At 34.8% G+C, this 20,346-nt stretch overlaps 1 protein-coding gene across 1 annotated transcript in view; it reads left to right on the top strand.

Moving 5' to 3' along the window:
- The window catches only part of trol (terribly reduced optic lobes), a 1,293,721-nt gene that overhangs the window by 776,548 nt on the left and 496,827 nt on the right, over window positions 1-20,346 (top strand). Inside the window, exon 48 of the mRNA XM_067129897.1 lies at window positions 11,179-11,289. Coding sequence (XP_066985998.1) covers window positions 11,179-11,289 — 111 coding nt within the window. The remainder of the gene's footprint in view (window positions 1-11,178; window positions 11,290-20,346) is intronic.

The following is a 20,346-nucleotide window of genomic DNA, read 5'->3' as shown; positions in this document are numbered from 1 at the left end:
TATAATATATATATATATATATATATATATATATATATATATATATATATATATATATATATATATATATATATATATATATATATATATATATATATATATATATATATATATATATATATATTATATATATATATATATATATATATATATATATATATATATATATATATATATATATATATATATATATATATATATATATATATATGCTAAAAAAATATATCCATAAACAAATATATATATAAAAAAAAAGGAAAATATTTTAGTTCATATATATCCATATAGCTTTAATATTATTTAAATCTTGAAATATTTCATACATCAACATACATACACACACACACAAGCAATTGGGTCCACACTCATTTTCCAAGACATTTTCATAAATCTCTCCATTCATTGTCGTGGCTCTCTGGGAGAAAATATAATCCCCCCCACTACCCCATATCCGCTGAAACATCCCCATACCATCACATAAGCTGGATGTTTCACAGTCTTGACTGTTAACAGCGTTTTTCCTTGTTATGGTGAATAATGTGGAAGTTAGACATCATTAAACTGATTTTCCAGCGTTGTTCATCCTTTTTTTTTTTTTTTTTCAGTTAACATGGGAGACCAGGTTGTTCTGGGATTTGCACGGTCCGAACTAAGCAGATCAGGGTTTTAGACAAAACTGGCTGATTTCCTTTTTAAAATGTTAATGACGCCAGTGATATCTGGTTTGAGAGATTGCCATTAAGCCATTGACTTGGTTTTTCAGTGCTGTTATTAACCAAGGATAAGGAAGTTTTAGCCATAATTCATTAGCTAGCGCCAAGAGCGCGATTGACGAATGGGGGGGCATACAATGACACACCTTGAGATATTTCGGTTGACAGCAATTTTTGGTTCACTGAAGTGCATTAGAAACTCATGGTACCGAACAGCGAGACAATACAGGCTGCCAGACGAACGATAAATTGGGAAAAATATATAGTGGTGCTTATTACAGTAATCCAGGGATGAAGTCCAACTTACTGCCATTAACCAGGAACTGCCTGTAGGTATTAAAGTTCAGATCACCTGTAGGTATTAAAGTTCAGATCACCGTCATTACATGCAAGAAGATCCTTGGAACTGAGAATGATTGTGCAGATACTGTATCTTTCCACAACACCAAAGTCACATGACTGTTACTGTATTGCCTCCCCCAACCCCTTCAACATCAGTAAATCACTCAGAAGAACAAGACATTCTTGTCAAGACAATCAGCAAGCAAAGCTGACTGTCTGAATAGAGATATTAGACTATAGCAGTATTTTCAATCCCACTCAAGTATGTTCAGTTTTCTCTCACACATCCATCAGAATAATGCATAGTTTTATTTGTCCTTTGTTTTGTGCTGATAAATGTATGTACTTGTACCAACAAAATTGTGAATAATTTATTAGTAAGGATAATCAAAATATGAAGTATTGAGAGATCACTTTGTTCGATGTACTGTGTACTTAGTAAATAATTATTAATTCAAAATAAGCCACATTTCATTCCCCAACAATTTAAGAAGAATTCTGTGGTTTTCTAGTTCTGTTGTGGTTTCACTGATATGTCTACAGAACTTAGTAAATTCAGTTTAAAAAATGCAAGTAAAACTTTTTGGATGAAATAGAAATGATGAATAAAATGGAGTACATACATATTTCCTGGCTCACAGTCAATTCAGTGGGTTCTAGTAGTTGTTGAGCCTATTAAGAATTACAGGATATTATTTTTGCAATGTTTGGTTTAAATGAAGAGTTTTTATACTATAAACTAAAAATTTTGTTATTTTTAATAATAGTAGTAACAGTGATATTATTAGTAAATTTTTTACTATAAAATTTGCACCATAAGCGATATTTATTTTTAAAAATTTATTAGGGTGGAATGGAAGTAAATGTGGTGTCAATGGAATATCTGCTCTGAGTTCTTTATAAGCCTTCCATATTTATATAATAATTTTTGATGAGGAAGCATGTGAGAGTGCCTAGTGATAAATGCTCATTTTAATATCTTACCTCCAAAATTTTAATTTCGTTAAACAAATTATTAAGCCTCTGACCAACTATAGCTTTTTTATTTTATTAAAACAGTGACATTGACACAAATTTTATTGCTTTGTGTTAGTGGGATGACTTACAGTCAAGGTTTTTTGAGTTAATTTTCTCCTTGTATCACATCTAATGAAGTAAGTTGTAAGTGAATTGCTGCTCAGTAACATAATATTCCATTGTAAGTGAATGTTAAAAAATTTCATGAAATAGTAGCTTCCACATAAACAGAACATTGTGCCCCCTCACTCCATGATAACACAGCATAAAAGCTTTAATTCCTTTGTAATCTCGCCTTAACAAAGCTATGAGTTTCTGTAGAAAGTAAAATTGCCTTTTGAAATGCAGTAGAAGCAGCCTCAGTCCTTGAGTGTTTGTGCACATATACAGTTACTGATAATTGCTTTAAACAGGTTCAGAAGAGTTCCAGTTCCAGTGCCATAGTGGTGATTTGATAGATGTACAGTACAGATGTAATGGGGAAGTTGAATGTCCTCTTGACTTATCAGATGAGGAGGGATGCAGTGAGTGATATGACAATCAGAATATATTAACTTTGCTCATTCGGTGTTTAAAACAAAATGTCTGCGCTCTGTATCTTTCTTTCTCAGCAATATCGTGATTTATACTAATTTATAGCTTAATTTTTTTCATATCAGTGTTTTGTTGCATTTATGAATATATGGTTGGTTCATGTGCTTCTTTATTTGTATTGTCCTTGATCATATTGGGCTTTAATAATTTATTGCTCTTACAAATGTGTCTCTTTTATTAATTTCACTGTTATTCCCACAATTTTCATTTAATGTTTAATTTTTTTCAGCACTTAGCTCTCATTTTTTCTAATAGTATTCCAGTAGTTTTGTTTACAGTAACAGGTAAAAATTTAACTTTGAAGGTAGGCCTCCAGAAAAATGAGGAATTAAGTATAGTATTGGAGTTAGATATTTATTAATTTCTTTAAAATATTAGAATATCTCTTTTTGTGTTTCCAGGTGTGTGTGCATGTGTATTTGAAGTGTAGAATAAGGTCAGAGTGAAAGTTGAGGAGAAGAAAAGAAAGAACCCACAGTTTTGAATAAAAAATGTTAATGTGAAGGTTGGATCTTTGAGTAGAGTGGTATTGTATGGGTCTTAAGTAGAGTGTATTTGGAAAGTTTTTAAAACTACTAGTATAAACCAGACACCAGATAGTTGTTTTTGTAAATTAAAGCTTACACATTTCCAGTAAGTGAGTGAATACATTTTATCTGATGTGATATTAATGGAGTACAGGTATTGGTATTGCTCTGTTTGAGAGTGATTGCTCAGATCAAAGGCTACTAGTACTTGTAAAGAATTATGTGATCATGTGGTCATTCGCTATAGGCATCTAAACCAAAAATTTTGAATAAACTGCTCAGGTAATAGAGAAGGCATTATCTCAACAAGAGAATTGAAGGGCAACATTACTCTCCTATGGTAAGAGAATTGTATGTGTAGTGTATGCAGCATATAATACTTTGCATTATTTTCAAGCTCTTACAGCTCTGGATGCTGTAAAAGATTATAGCTTTGCATGCATTGCAATATAGTAATTTGCTAGACATCTGTGAACAATCAAGTGGTTGCTTTACAGTACAGTATGCCAAATATATGAACAGGAAGAGCCCATATTTTCTCAAACTATAAATTGCATTTCTTAATTTGGCACTTAGTATGTATGTATATATATATATATATATATATATATATATATATATATATATATATATATATATATATATATATATATATATATATATATATATATATATATATATATATATATATATATATATATATATATATATATATAAAAAGTGTATATATATTCAGTATATATATATGTATATATATATATATATATATATATATATATATATATATATATATATATATATATATATATATATATATATATAATTTAAATTTATTATGCAAATTTTAATAGCCAAAGGACTTGCCAGATAGCTGATAATTTAGAATATAATACCATTCAATATAGCTTATATATGCTATATTTAAAAGTGGATTTGCTGAGCTAGCTTTCATAACAAAATACCCTAATCTACAAATATTTGAATTGCTACTGTAACAATCTCAAAATTATTCAACACTACTGAGTCTTGATGATAATCTAAAATATAACATCACCTAATATAGCTTATATATGTGGTATTTTAATTTAGATTTTCGAGGTTAGATTTTGTTGTAAAATACTCTAGTATTCAGATGTAAGAAATGTTCTTTAAATTATGGAAAAAAATTTTAAAATTTTTTTCCAAAATTTTATAAAATTTATATTTTAAATTTATATTTTAAATTTAGCATTTAAAATATACCCCCACCCAATATAGCTTATATATGTGGTATTTTAAATTGGATTTGCTAGACCAGCTTTCAGAATAAAAACACCCTAGCCTGCAACTACTGTATGAGTAATACAATACCTGTTATATTGAGTGTCAGCCATTTAGCTTGCTTAACCAGATTTCAATGGTATCCCTGGTTTAATAATAATTTAAAGGGATGACACCAATAATTATATTATCACTACAAGAAAGTCACCCAAAATGTGTTTTATAACCAGTTGTCATGTTCAGGTACTTGTAATGAAGCCAGTCAATTTCATCCTGATATGTGTTCTGCTTACCCAACACTTATTCTGTGATTTCTCATGGGTACTAATAAACTTGGCTCTAAAGCTGCTTGCTCCATTGTGAACTGCAGAATCTGCTGTTTGCCATTGGGATGGCACATGCAAGCTACCATAGACATATCCCTTGTAGGCATAAAGTTGAATTCAGGGTAGTTGCCAGATGTGTGAAACAAGGGAAATGCACTTGTCTGTGAGCTTAAATGATGGTGGGACTCAGTTCAATCTAGTCCTGTGGATTCATTGGTTCAGTAGGATTGTGTGGGGAAGAGAATATATTTTCCAAATAGAACTCCTGCAGAGCGACTTACTTCCCCACTTTGAGCAGCTGCCACACACTTATCAAACATGCCAGGACATAGGGATATATTATCTTTCTGTATGACTTCTCTGAAGGAGGTGAAACATCATTAATTGGTACAGATGCCCCAAATTACATGCAACAAGCAGACCAAGCCACTGAGCCCTCCTTATTGAACACATAAAACCAGGGACATCACCCATGCAACAAACCAGCATTAAAGAGGACCCTGTCAGGTACAATTTTTCCTGATATTCTTGAAGTTCATATTTCTTCAGGGAAATTTAGGTCATTGGCAGAATAATCTGAGACTCCCGATCTGCCAGGTAGCAGTGATCTGGCTGCCCTGGCCCAAACCACATGGATGGAGATTCCTGAGGATATCTGGTTGGAGTTTAGGAAGGAGATCAGAGATCTTACAAAGTGTCAAGGACTTCTTACAAAGTATCAAGGATGTCCTTGATACTGAGTGTCACTACGTTCAAGACACTGTTGATGATTCCTATCAGGAATTCTGGGCAGTCTTAGATACCAAATTTGGTATTGTTACTAAGACATTTTCATCCTGCAGCAGAGAATAACCTAGTCCTTGAAAGCCACCTATGGAGAGATGGGTATTCAATACCAAGAAGTTGAGTTGGTCCTTTATTAGTAGACCCTCATTAGAATTAGATCTTGACTCTCAGGGAGGACACTCCTGCAGTACCAGCTAGTCTTAACACCTTAACCAGCTTGGTCTCTACCTCCCCAGGCTTGGAAGGTCACTGTCAATCCTTGGTATGATGCCTCAATGTGTGTCTTTTCTCTGAATGGTAAATACCTAATTGACAAACAAAAGAAAATGATTGAGGTACAATGTGGAAATCCAGGATAGAGCCACCTTCCAAGTATGGTATGGTGCTTGGTTCCCTTTCAGTGGGAATACAAAAACCACTGTAAGAGACAATCATCCTCCCAGCTGGCTTAGCAGCCAAAGCAATTAGAAACATACTTTCTCCATTTAATTCAATACCACTTCCGAGTAGCCACAGCCTTTTGCTCCTTCACCTCGAAAATGTTGAATGGTGTGCTCCATATATGAAAGGCTTCAGTATGTAGTGTATACCTAGGGTAAGTTGGAACCTGGGAAACACTGTTTTCAAGTGTTTCAACCCTGCAAAAATCCAGCAAGCCCAGGTTTGACTTGGAGTCATACAAGCCTCCAGTTGTCCCTAGAGGGTCTTATTAGCAACAGAGGAGGGGCCATGTCAGCTGTAGCAACAGCAGCAGCATTCTTGGCACTCAGAGGCACAGCCATTGAAGGAAAGTGAAAGGAACTCATGGATTGCCAATTAAGGGCAAGGGAAAATTTGGTGCCCAATAGGACTTCGCAGGTTGCAGGTCATTTTACACAGTACCCCATGTTGTGTAAGTCTTTCCCTTTGGGATACTGCAACACCTCCAACTAGTTGGAGTGGCAATTGTTGTATCCCCCCCCCACCGCTCAGTGGATGTTATTTTCCAACAACTGGACCCCTCCTTTGAGGAGCATGTGCAAAAGGCTCTCCTAAAGGAAGCCACAAAGACTGCTCATTCGTCATTAGGCAAATCTCTTCAGTGTCTCCAAGGCCTCCACCAAACAGAAAGTGATCATTGACCTGTCAAAGCTGAATAAGAGGGAGTCCAGCTGGTAGTTTAACCAGAGAGGGGTGCATATTAAACCTACAATTGATAAGCAACAGACTCTAGGCTAAAAGTTTCCTGATCAACTGGAAAAAGTCCTGCTGCACACCCAACAAGCCTTGTGTGTAGTTGGGACTTCATTGGAAATATGCTTCATGGCTGGTTCTCTCTTCCCAGTCAGACTCAGGCCAGAATTTAAGGAAAGATCCAACACTAGGTATCCGTATGGCAGATAGAATGGATTCTGAGCCTGTTACAGTTTGAATATGTGATAGACCTAATCCTCAAACTGCAACTCAAGGACATGATCTCTCTCTCTCTCTCTCTCTCTCAAAGATACTTCATCAGTGAATCTGGAAGGGTACTCTTGCCAAACAGGTCGCTATGACTCCCCCTGGTGTACAGGTATTGGTTTGTATACACACACATACCTCCTTGACAGGTTGGGAGGCCATTCGGAGGATCATCAGGTGGATGGAAGATGGTCGACTGCTCTAAGAAGTCCTAAAAATTTCCTGGAACTGATGTCCATCTTTCTGTCGCTCAGAAAATTGAAGCCTCTAACATGGACTCACATCTAGTTAGTCATAGATAACATGACAGCAGTGAAGCGTATCAGGAGGCTTGGCTCCTGCTCTGCTCCTCTCATTACAGTCATGCTGTCTATCCTATGGATAGCTTAGGCAAAGAAGCACTTGTCTGCAATCCACCTCACTGAATCACTCAGTGTGACAACAAACTCCCTGTTAAGGCAGATGGTGGCTCTGACCAAATGGATGTTGGACAAATATGCCTTCCAAGCGATTCCCAACCTGTTTCCTCATCTGGAAGTGGACTTGTGTGCTTCATTGGAAAACTATCATTCCCAGTGTCTCCAAATCTTGACATTTCGGCAATAGCAAGAAATGCATTCCTATAGGACTTGAACAAATGGAGGGTAATATGCGTCATTCCTCCAGTGTTGAACAACTTGAACGTACAGTGGAACTGCCTACCTATTGACTCCAAACTAGCCCAACAGTCATTGGTTTGTCCTGCTAAAACAAGAGACAAGGAAATATTTCTTTGCCACCTGGTGTTCTCTCCCAGACAGTGTGAAGGAAAGTCGTCTACACATCCTTTCTGAACCATGATGTTCACATGAATTTTCTAAATCTAGTCTACCATGAAAATTAGTTATCTAAATTTGCTAAGTACCGTGGTGAAAACACTACAGACTTCATCTATCCAGCAATACCAGTCCATAGAGAGCCAGGTTGAAATTAAGTAATTATACTAAGAATTAATATAGTGATATATTTTTGTTATAAGTTGATTTCATTAATTTTTTTAAGACCATTGTTTTAGAAATGATTTTGGAAGCTTAAGAGTTTTTACTCTAGATCATAAATATTTAGTTATGCAACATTAAGCAAGAAAATTCAAAATAGCAATATTGATTACCATTATCATTATATATATATATATATATATATATATATATATATATATATGTATATATATATATATATATATATATATATATATATATATATATATATATATATATATATATATATATATATATATATATATATATATATATATACATACATGTATATATATATATATATATATATATATATATATATATATATATATATATATATATATATATATATATATATATATATATATATATATATATACATATATATATATATACAGTATATATATATATATATATATATATATATATATATATAATATATACATATATATATATATATATATATATATATATATATATATATATATATATATATATATATATATATATATATATATATATATATATATATATATATATATATATATATATATATATATATATATATATATATATATATATATATATATATATGTACATGAACCAGTTCCTCGCTGGGTGAGCGGGTTCAGTTCTCAGCTACCAATCTGTTGGTCGCGAGTTCGAATCTCTGACCGACCAGTGAAGAACAAGAGAAATTTGTTTCTGGTGATAGAAATTCATTTCTCACTATAATGTGGTTCGGATTCCACAATAAGCTGTAGGTCCTGTTGCTAGGTAACCAATTGGTTCTTAACCACGTAAAAATAAATCTAATCCTTCGGGCCAGCCCTAGGAGAGCTCAGTGGTCTGGTTAAACTAAGATATACTTTTTTTTTTTTACATGAATATATATATATATATATATGTATATATATATATATATATATATATATATATATATATATATATATATATATACACACATATATATATTTAGAAAGTTTACTTTTCCCCAGTCTGTATTAATACATTCATTGAAAGTGGCATATTAAGTAATTATACTAAGAATTAATATAGTGATATATTTTTGTTATAAGTTGATTTCATTAATTTTTTGAAGACTATAGTTTTAGAAATGATTTTGGAAGCTTAAGAGTATTTACTCTAAATCAGAAATATTCAGTTATGCAACATTAAACAAGAAAATTCAAAATAGCAATAATGAGTAACAATATATATATATATATATATATATATATATATATATATATATATATATATATATATATATATATATATATATAAAATATTAATAAACTTTATAAATCTTTGCTATATAAGTGACATGTTTGTTGTTATAACTTCTGTAGACTTAAACATAATATCAGTCCTTGTAATTAGAATGTAGACATTAGTTCAAAATTATGTGGTAGCTATATGTAAATATATTTCTTACATCCATTTTATTAACAAAATTCTTATTTCCTTCTGTCATATTCTCAGTGTACTCTTTTTTGTAAAAAGCAAAATTGTAGATTGTGGATACATTATTTGTTGCTTTATATGTGTCATGATTGTACCTGATAGCAATTTTATAAAATGTTCTACCTGTAAATATGGAGAATTTGCAGGTCTATGCTTTTTTTTAATGAACAAGTTTATGCTGGTAACTGTATTCAGACTTATTTTGCTCAGATAAACATTTGAGATTTCTTTTCTTCAGTTTATCTCGAGTCATTTTTTCTGCTTCATTCATAATTAAATTGTTGATTCTTGCTAATTAAATGGTGAAATTAGATCATGTCAAAATATCAAAAAATCATCATGCAGTTATGTAATAACTAAAGAAAATGTTTTAATACAGTACTAATGATTTATGATATAAAAAAGAAGGAAAACATAATGTGGAATTTTTAGTGCTATCTCTGATTATTGGTTTCTGCATTCTACAGTTATCAAAATTCATCAGAACAACCATGCATAATTTACAGTTTTTATCATCACGTGAACTGTATCTTAGTGCTTTAGTAACAAAAGTTTTAGTCCTTTTTGTAACAAAAGTGTAAGATAGTACTTTTTATAACAAAAGTTTAAGACACATATCTCCTTTGATGTCAAGTATTTATTTTTTAATGCTACATGACACAGTTTACTGTATATACTGTCTTATAAGAAAGTTGAACACCAAAAGTAAAGGCAGATTTACACTATGAATTTTATCAACTCTAGTTATAACATGCATATGATGTATGTTATATACTGAAGTATTTTGTAAAGTTCCGTATTTCACATCACACATACATTAATAATGTGGTTGTGCATGAAACAGTGACATCAGATTGTCATATTGCAAATGTAAATAATAATGGACTGGATTACTAAATTTTATTTGTGAGTTAATTTTTCAATGCCAAATCAGTTCAAGATGAATATTGTATGTTCAGTAAATGAGTATCAAGAATCATTAATTCAAGACATTCTGTTTTGTTCTCTTGGAATTTTCTTATACCAGATTAGCATTACTAATTATGTCTGTGCTAGGTAAATTTTTATTTGCCATTTTAGTCTTTTCTCAGATCTTGCCTGTTGTTTCTGTTAAATGTCAATGTTCCCACATAATATTTAGTGTCATTTTATTGTTTTGTCAATTCTTTTTCATTTTTTTCACTTCTTTTATTGATATTACTACAGTATACAGTTTTTACATTTCAAGTTTCTTAACATCAGTATGTAATCACGTTTCAATTCACCATTTTCTCAGTAAACAAAGAAATCTTCGCGTTACGGTCTCTCAACATTCAAGTGTGAGATTTTTTATTTCACCATTTTGTCTGTAAACAAGAAATCTTTACATTGCATTTTAATTGCTGTCAGGTAGCATGTTATTTTTACTGTACTAGGATAAGTCAGAGTTACAAGTTTTTGTGCTGTCATTATCATACAATTTTTTGGTTGATCTAATATTTTTTGGTAATAGGCATTTTGTTTTCAATAGAATAATTATTTACATTATACACTATTCTGTTTCACTTCAAATAATTTTTTTTATACTGGAATGGGAATTATTATACTCTCTTTCAGTGTTGTGTCATTAAAACAGGTTATAGATACAATGTCAAATTTAAAATCCCATGCCTTGAAAACTAAAATAGGTTCTTTTAATTATTTCTCACAGCTTGCTCACCAGATGAATTTAGATGTCAAAGAGATGGACAGTGCATTGACTCACGAAAGCAGTGTGATGGCCGTAACGACTGTAGTGATGGATCTGATGAGCTCAATTGTCGTAAGTTTTCTTGATTGACCATTAAGGCAAAATATGTTTATATAGTAATTTTTTTTTTTATTGGAGAGTGAGGTTAGAATAAGTTTATACGGTAATTTTTTTTAAAGTAGTGACTTTGTTGATGAATCATTGTCTTAATTAATTAACGAAATTTTTCAGTTTGCCAAAAAGATTTGTAGAACACTAAGTGAAGTGTTAAAGATATGCATTTCCCTATCTTTCTTTACTATGAGGTAAGCTCATTTACTGCTCAAGATGTTCAACTTGAAGCATTAGGTGCCACTGGCTGACTTTTTTCTTGAAAGTAAGGAAGAGTAAAATATGATTACAGGTAATGATTTCATTGAACATAGGCTAATATGTGCTATTGAAAATATGTATCCTTAAAGGTATAGATTAAAGGATTGGTTGGACTTGTGAAATAATTTGACAAAATGTTATTACTAAGCAATGCAGCTGAAAAAGGTGACTGAATAACTTCTCCAGGGAGTTTTACTCCAGTGAAGTTGGCAGATCCAGCCAGGACCTTTCTTCTGAAATTTTCCATCTACCTACTGCCTTCTGAGAGAGCTACTCACAAGCTTTTTGATGGAAGTGGACACTTGTCCATGTCCCATAAGTTGTAATCCTACAAGAACCTTGAGAAAATGTGACCTAAACTGAATGTTCCATACAGTCCATCATTTTCCACCTTTCCAGATACTGTAGTTTGGTGGAGAAGAAAAAAGAATCTCATCTGTCAGATAATCTGTGGTGTAGTTCTGGTTGGTAAAAATGTGCCCACAGAACCCATGTCTCATGCAACATCAGCTATTGCCAGATAGCATGAGCAGTTGCTTAAAGTAGTCCTTCCTGCTGATCTTCCTCTGGACAAGCCTACATTTTTATCATGTTCCTCTGTGAGTTCAGATCATTAGTGAGCTAGTGTGCTATGTGAGAAGAGGAAAAGTAGAAGGTTTAGGTGGTCTTCCCTGTCATCTTATTCATCGTCATTGTCATTATCTTGATCTTTGTTGTCATCTTCCTCTTCACAAGACTTGTGCAGCTGCTCTTTGACTGCAAGCAGAATTTCACATTCCTAAGTACAATCAGTCAATTCACTTCCTTCATCTTCACTGGTAGATTTTATCCAGCATATCCTCTGAGAGAGGGGGTTTTCACACAGACGTTCTCAGGAAATGTCAGTATATCACCGTTGGTGTGCTTCCAACATTTATCAAGGAAAGTGGGCCATTTTCTGTGGGTGGTGTTGTAGAATCAGAGCCTCTCTTCAGCTGGTAGTAGACTGTCTTATCTTTCTTTACCAATACAAGTCCCTCTATGCCTCTGCAGTGATAAGCTATTGTTCAGGTTGTCACAAGTGTTTGAACTGAAGGAACTGGATCTCTCCACTTCTGTGAAATTGTCCATGCTGGTGAAGATTTGAAACAGTCTTGCCCTCCCACAGAATTCCAGCCTCCAGAGTATGGTGTATCTCATTTACTGTGCGGTCTGACTGAATCTCCTTATAAGCCACTGTCATCAGTTTCAGACAGATTTAACTCTAAAGACTTTTTCTCATGGCTATGGCCTCTGCGAAAAGAGTAGGAGAATAACATGGTATTTCTTATCTTTTCTGGTTTTGGGGATTGGTCAGATCTCTTGTTCTCTTTCATCTGTGACAATGTAGCTAAAACACAGAACCTATCCATTTGATCATAGATTTGAGACTTTCTTGATTCTTCCCTCTGGGATTTTGTCGGTGGCAACCTGGATGACATGCTTCTGTGCCCTCTCTGAGCTGTGAAGCACAACCTGAAACAGGACTTTCTTTGAAACTAGCAGGTGTAAGAAGACAGTGTCTAAGAACACTAACTCCTTCTGGCCTTGTGAGGTCATTCTGAGGCTGTATAGAGGGTCTTTGGATGTATTTTCCCTCCCACATTGTTGGAGAGCTCACAAAGTTTGGGCATAGGCCCTTCTCTTGCTTTCCTTAAGAACTTCTGTTTCCCAGGTAGTGAGAGCAGCCATTTGGTGTAGACAAACCACCTTTACTGCATTCTGTCTGAAGGATATCACTTGCAAGCCCTTGGACATTTTCTCCCTAGGACTCTGGTGGCTGCTTAACAAATTTGAAATTATGTATGTGTGTGTTGGGGGGGGGGTGACCCTTCCTTGAGGTACCAGTTAGGTTGAAGTACTAGTTGAGAAACAGTTTAAGCACCAACAAGGGGGAGGCTACATGATAACCAATCCTAATCTGTTACTTTGTATTAGCCAATTTGGATTCTCTAAGCTTTCCAGTCCAATTACTTAGTAATAATCAGAGTATGCTACCAGCCAATGTGCCTTCAGAAGTACCTTCCCATTTTTTAGGTGTTACAGCCAGGGCTTTACTTTTTTAGTCTTCTTCTCACCAGATTTGTAAGGGGTTCTTGAGAAGGATATTTCTGGTGGAAATCTCTAATACCGAGGAACATTTTCCTCCAGGTGTAATGTTACTAAGCCACTTTTGGGACAGTCCCCCCATCTAAAGAGTAAGTCTCCACTTAAAAGATGTTGGGTTATATTTCTGTAACAAATAAGTAGTTTGTATTAGTTCCTGGGGGGGTGATACAAGCTAGTATCTTTTTCATTAGGAGTATCATGCAGCGCATGCTGGAATGGCTGTTGGACCTGGTAATAAGATGATTAATTGGTGGTTAAGGGGGATGAGTGGGGTAATACCCATCATGTACCTACCAACAGTGACTACTTTTCTTTTGGCCATTGAGCAGAGAGGACATGCTTCCCACTCTCCTGTGTGTCTGTTGAACTGGGTGAGTATCTTCCACCCATGTTTTCTTTGCAATTGCACTTTATTCTTTTTGTACCATGTACCTTTTGATAGTATATACTGTAGTGTCACTTTTGCTTTCTTTCTATATGGAGAAGTAACATGACTAATGCCAGTGCAGGGGACTTGGCTGCCATGTAGTTGCTTCTTGTCCCCCTTTCTGGTAGACATACATTAGTATTTGTTTTTCGTGGGGATAAAGGTTGTACTCACTCTTTCCTTCCTTTTTTTTATGTATGTGCATCCTGGTCCTCTCTAAAAGTGTAACAAACTCATCTTTTCATCTTATCAGAGGATGAGGATTATGTGACACTCGGCAGATGTTGTCACATAAGTATGTACAAGTCCACTCTTTAACATTCCTGGAAGATCTGGTTGGTAATGAGAGGGCAGCAGCTTCTTACAGCTGCTGTTTTTCTGTGGATCTGTAATCCCTGTAGCTTCTCCATCTACTGTAAGGAAGAAGACCTCCATTTGCTGTAGCTATCCAAGTAGCTAACCCCTTGACAAATGTTCCAACATTTCCCATTCCAAACTGACCCTTCAGTGTGGAAGATTGGGAAGGCACTACAGGGGGAAAAGGAAGAAACAATTCCTCATCACCTTATCATCATCACCACACTACAGGGGAAAAGGAAGAGACATTTTTCTTGTTCACCTTATCATCATCATCATCATCACGCTACAGGGAAAACGGAAGAAACATTTTTCCTCTCCACCTTCTCATTATTATCATCATTGAGCTCATCTTCATCCTCCTCCTCATTCCTGGACATTCCTCTGTTTTGGAGGAAGGAGAAGATGGGGAAGTTTAAAGGCCTTGTTGAGGAAATTCAGGAGAACTAATCTTGCATGCTGTTCATCACTGCAGGTAATTGGAGGTGCCTGATCGCTGGCCATGATCATTGTACCTCAGGCAGTGCTGTTGCCACTGTACATGCCCACTTGGACATGACAACCACCCTTTCATTGTCCCACCATGTGCCCTGGGGCTCGCTTTGACTCCTATGTGCATCCGCCTTGCTTCCCCCAGACCAGGTCTGTAGGCTGGGTGTGGTTTGAAGCTACAGGTAGCTGTTTCTCCCCCCTCACCAGCAGCTGTGTTGGGCTGGAACTGGCTGGCATGCACAAACTGTTCACTCTCATTGCCTTGCATGGTCAAGTAACATGACAGGGTCTACCTCATGTTCACCATGTGAATGTTCCCATTCTTTCCTTCTGTCTTCTGACTCAGTTTCAACTGAGTATAAGAGGGAGGACAAAAGTTTTGGAGTCTTCCTTCTCAGATGAGAGGCACTTCAGTTTTTGGGTGGCATCAAGAACGGGCAAGGGAGCAGAAGACTGGTGTGGCTCCACTTTGTTTGAATAAGTTAGCAGCTACTACTAAACTTTCCCAAATGTAGGGAGAGTTTAGTTGAACTACTTTGCACATGCACTTTGACTCCCTTCCATTGCCTTCCTAGGCAATTGCAGTTGAGAATGTCAACTTTTCTGTTCAATTTGCATATGGTCAGACTGAATGGATGTTGGGTTGTTGGTGGCATATGACAGATTTCCATTTCTAGTGCTTTGAGCGTTGGGAGGATCTGTTTGTATAAAGTTGTGTTTTATTCAGACTGGGATGGTCTTTTACATGATAGATCCCTATAGGAACTAATAATAAAAGTAAATTTTATTTCTCCTAGGCATACAAACCAAAACTTTTTAATATGTATCTCACCTTTACCACCCAAAGTCCCTGAGTTGTAAGATAAACTGATGCGCTGATGTTGGTAGGGATGATTGTTTTCCCCACTCACTAACACCACCATACAGCTGTTCTTATGAGCACATTCATTCAGCTGATCAGCTGTGTGCAAAAGATACTCTCTACTTGAAATGTGTTGGTTGTATACGTAGGAAAAATACAAATTTCTAAAAAAAAATTCATCTTTATGACTTATTTGTCAACCAGATTAAGAATCTTAATTTATTATCAGGTGTATGTTTAATTTTTGTATTAAATTAACAGTGAAATTTTATATAAGTAAGCTGCATACGTGTGATGTAAAGAAAACTCTATAAGTAAGGCATTAAAGTACTGGTTATTTTATATTATATGAAAGATACAGAACATTGGCAGGAACATAGCAAAACCATCTGCTATTTGGTTGGATGTATAAACTTTGTAGTTTTGTCTTAATTTTTTATTAAAGTTTTGCAAGTTTTGGGGTTTAAAGGTTAAGTATATTCAAGTGAGCCATAATGATAAGGTAAAAGGGTTTTGCAATGTGGACCCCGTAGACAAAAAACAAATGAATGTTGCAGATTACAGTACTGCCAACTGTTGCAAACTCACAACACTATTACTGCTATCACTTTTTAGTTTTTTATGAGTCATAATGAGGGCTAAAATAACTCAATATGAGCTAAAACATACAAAAGTAATGTTGATGAACGCAGCAGTCGGACAAACACTGTTCAGGGCAGGTGTGCCAAAACACAACTGAGCATGTGCTTGCCGGCTGAGGGGGTTTGTAGAGCATTTCTGTTTTTGCACACCTAAACACTGTTCATGAACCAATTTGTTCAAGAACAGGAACATTCATAAACGAAGGTTCCACTCTCTCTCTCTCTCTCTCTCTCTCTCTATATATATATATATCTATATATATATATATATATATATATATATATATATATATATATATATATATATATATATATATATATATATGTGTGTGTGCATCATACTCTTCACTTTTACCTTTTTTTTACATTTTGCACTAATTTTTGTACTTTCATTAATTTCTGTATAAACTCAAGTTAAATAAGATGTATGTAGCAGTGATAGTTATATGCCCAAAGTCCAGGACTACATACAGTACATCAGTTATGGCCTGTGTGTGTTTTTATGTTTTTGTTATTCATGTTAATGTTCTTATTTTACTGAAGTAAAATTAATTACCCCGCATCTTGCATTTTCACAGCTTTGTACCTCTCTGTTTACCTATATGTATACATATAAATGTGTGTGGGTGCATGTGTGTGCATGCATCATACTCTTCTCTTTTACTTTTTTATACCTTTGTACTAATTTTACTTTCATTAATTTATGGAAGAACTCGAAGTTAAATATGATGTATGTAGCAGTGGTGGTTAAATGCAATTACCAACTACCTGGTCCAAAGTCCAGGCCTACATACAAGTTGTGGCTTGTGTGTTTTTATGTTTTTGTTATTCATGTTTATGTTCATAGTTTACTGACAGCTATGTACCTCTCTACCTATGTATATATATATATATATATATATATATATAAAATATCTGTATATATGTATACATGTATATATATATATATATATATACATATACATGTATATATATGTGTATACATATACATGTATATATATATATGTATATACTTATACATGTATATATATATATATGTATATACATATACATGGACATATATATATATTAAGTTCACTAATCAGTCTCAGGGCCTGGTTACCATCAGTCGTCACTCCACAAAATTCTCACACTCTCCTTCGACGCCCAACTTCTCACTGACTTCTCTTTCATGAGTTCCCATATATAACGGTTTCTGAGTGTACAAATCATGGCCAGCTCAAGTATAATTTTCCAATTTCAATTCTGTGGGCTTCCTTTCCATTAATGTTCGCGTTCACTTTCTCTTCACTGTTAGATCGATGGTTCATTACAGATTTCAATGGCGCCAAAGCGTCGACAGACCATCTGCATTTGGATGCCCTCAGGCATTCTTATTTCAGTTAACTTCTGACCTCTAGTAATAGATTCACCAAAAGCACTGACCCCATATTTTGAATGTACAAGATACACAACTCACTTCTACACAGGAACCAGGGAGACGGTGCGAACATCTGGTATCAGGCAATCTGTACAGGCCCCTTATAGTTTTTTTTCTGTTTTCTCTTTGTCTTGGTTTATTTGGTATTCTCTGTTATGCCCTTTTGTGTTTATTAGTTCCATTATATGTATATATTAGTGAGGAACATGAAAAACTCCACATGCTAGAAGGAGTGGGTGTGGGAACACAAGGAGATTCCAAGTACAGAACTTTATTCTACATTTCAAGACCTTTGGTGACATCATCAGCGATATCTATAATAAAAATATCAAATATTAAAGTGCTTACAAATAAATGTATGCCAATAGAAGACAATATATGCACTAAATTGCACTTAAAAATTGGACATAAAAACATGGAACTAAGATTGTATAAAGTTGAGTAAGACAGTAAGTAAAGTCACAGACACAGTAAAAACAATTGCAGCAGCAAACACCAGCCTTTCAAAGTAAGAGTAATAAAATTCATATAAACCAACAGACCAGAGAACAGGAAATACAGATTACTAAACAAGGCAATGGGACAGCCATTGTTTGGTGATTGAGAGAAGGGACTCACAATTTGGTGTTAAGACTTTCAGGTATAAGCAATTCTGATGTTTCCTTTGCTTGACCTATAATTTTAACATAATCATACTTATTAGGGGTTTTGTATTGTAAGCATGATTTCTAGTGTTAGACATTTCTGAGCTGAACAGTCTATAGCCAGTACAATGACTGACTTCAAATGGGAATCAGCTCTGGCCTTGAGTAAATTTTGGGTCGAACTCACATGGTTATCTGAATGACAGCTGGGGCACTTATGCTCATATACTACCTGACATCATTAAGGGACAGAGCTGATCTTTTACAGAAAACAATTAGCCAATATTTTATGATTTTTAGGAATTAGTTTCAGGTTGAGGGATCCAATATCTTTATGGATAATTTTAATAACTTGTTTTTGAAAATTGTGGTTAATGGGTAAATACAGAAAGCTAACAAACATAAAAAGTTTAGGGACATTGCAAGAAGGAATGGGAGGAGAGAATGTCTTTTCCTAGAACCTGGTGGATGATTTCATAGATAAGTTTGGTTGGGATGCAATTATTGTTGAAATACTGGATTAAAAACATGATTTCACAGTGAAAAGCGGCCTAGTTAGATGTTAAAGTAAGTGCTCTGTTTACAAGTGTAAGTATGGCAAAAACTATAAAAATTGGAGCCAAGACCCGTAAATGTCTCCTTCCTGTAAATGGTAGAATTAAAATGATTGTGCTCTTTTGAGACAAAAACAAAAAAAAAAGTTTATATATACAGGTGGATGGGATGGCAATGGGTTCGCCTCTGGGCCCAACCTTTGCTAATATCTTTATGTGCTCCCTACAGGAGCACAATATGGAAGAGTGCCCCCTATTCTTTCATCCCCTATTTTATTCATGGTATAAAGACGACACCTTTGGCCCTTTTAAAAAAGGGATTTTGACAGAGGAAAAATCTATTTCTGAGGAAGGAAGGAGTGCAAAAGGGAGGAGGAAGCAACAGGGAGAGAAATTTTGTGCCGAGAGCCAACCGGGATCGAGAAGGGGGTAAGGAGGCGACTAGCCTAGAGGAAACACATCCAAAGAACTCGATTCCCCCAATTGGAGGAAGAGAACTAAGGGGCTCACTCTACCCACCGAAAAACGACACCGGAGGAAACAGCAACCAAAACTCCCTCAACCTGATCTCCGCACCCAGGGCAAGGGATGGAAGCAAACAAGCCTACACCACAAAATACCATCACACATAAACAATTAAAATCAAAATATGTTCAATAGGAGCGTAGCCTACCTCGGGGAGCGGCAGATTTGAGCTGCCGCTACCACCAGAGGTAAACAACAAAACTTAAAACAATTAAAATAAATAAATATACTAAAAATAAAAAGAGAGCACCATCTTCAAGCATAAAATAATAGCCTACTTGAGACCAAAAATAAAAAGGAACCCAACCTGGGGATACTTGGACGGGCATCACCCTAATAAAGGCCGATAGGTCGATGAAATGTAATTGTAAACCAAAAGGGAGGAGCCACCGCTAAGGAACCACCAGGAAGGGAACCAAGGGTTAAAATCTATCTATAACGACGAGGAGACAACTCCAACCGAAAGAACAGAAGGAGTCGCCTCGCGGTCGACATGGCTGGCGGGGACGCCAAGGTCATAATAAGACCTCAATATTTATGAAAATACGAGACCAAAACAGCCAATAAAACAGAACAAAAAACCCCACAAGAAGATGGTACTTAACTTAGAGATGGAAAAGGTGCTCGATGCCATCGTGAGATGTAGAAAATAATCCAAATAAGAGGACGAGCACACAAAAGAAACGAATTTGTCACGTGCTAGAAAAT

The sequence above is a fragment of the Macrobrachium rosenbergii genome, chromosome 3 (assembly GCF_040412425.1).
Source record: "Macrobrachium rosenbergii isolate ZJJX-2024 chromosome 3, ASM4041242v1, whole genome shotgun sequence".
Lineage (NCBI taxonomy): Eukaryota > Metazoa > Arthropoda > Malacostraca > Decapoda > Palaemonidae > Macrobrachium > Macrobrachium rosenbergii.
Note: the sequence above shows the minus strand (reverse complement) of the source record. Positions and strands in the feature narration are given on the sequence as shown.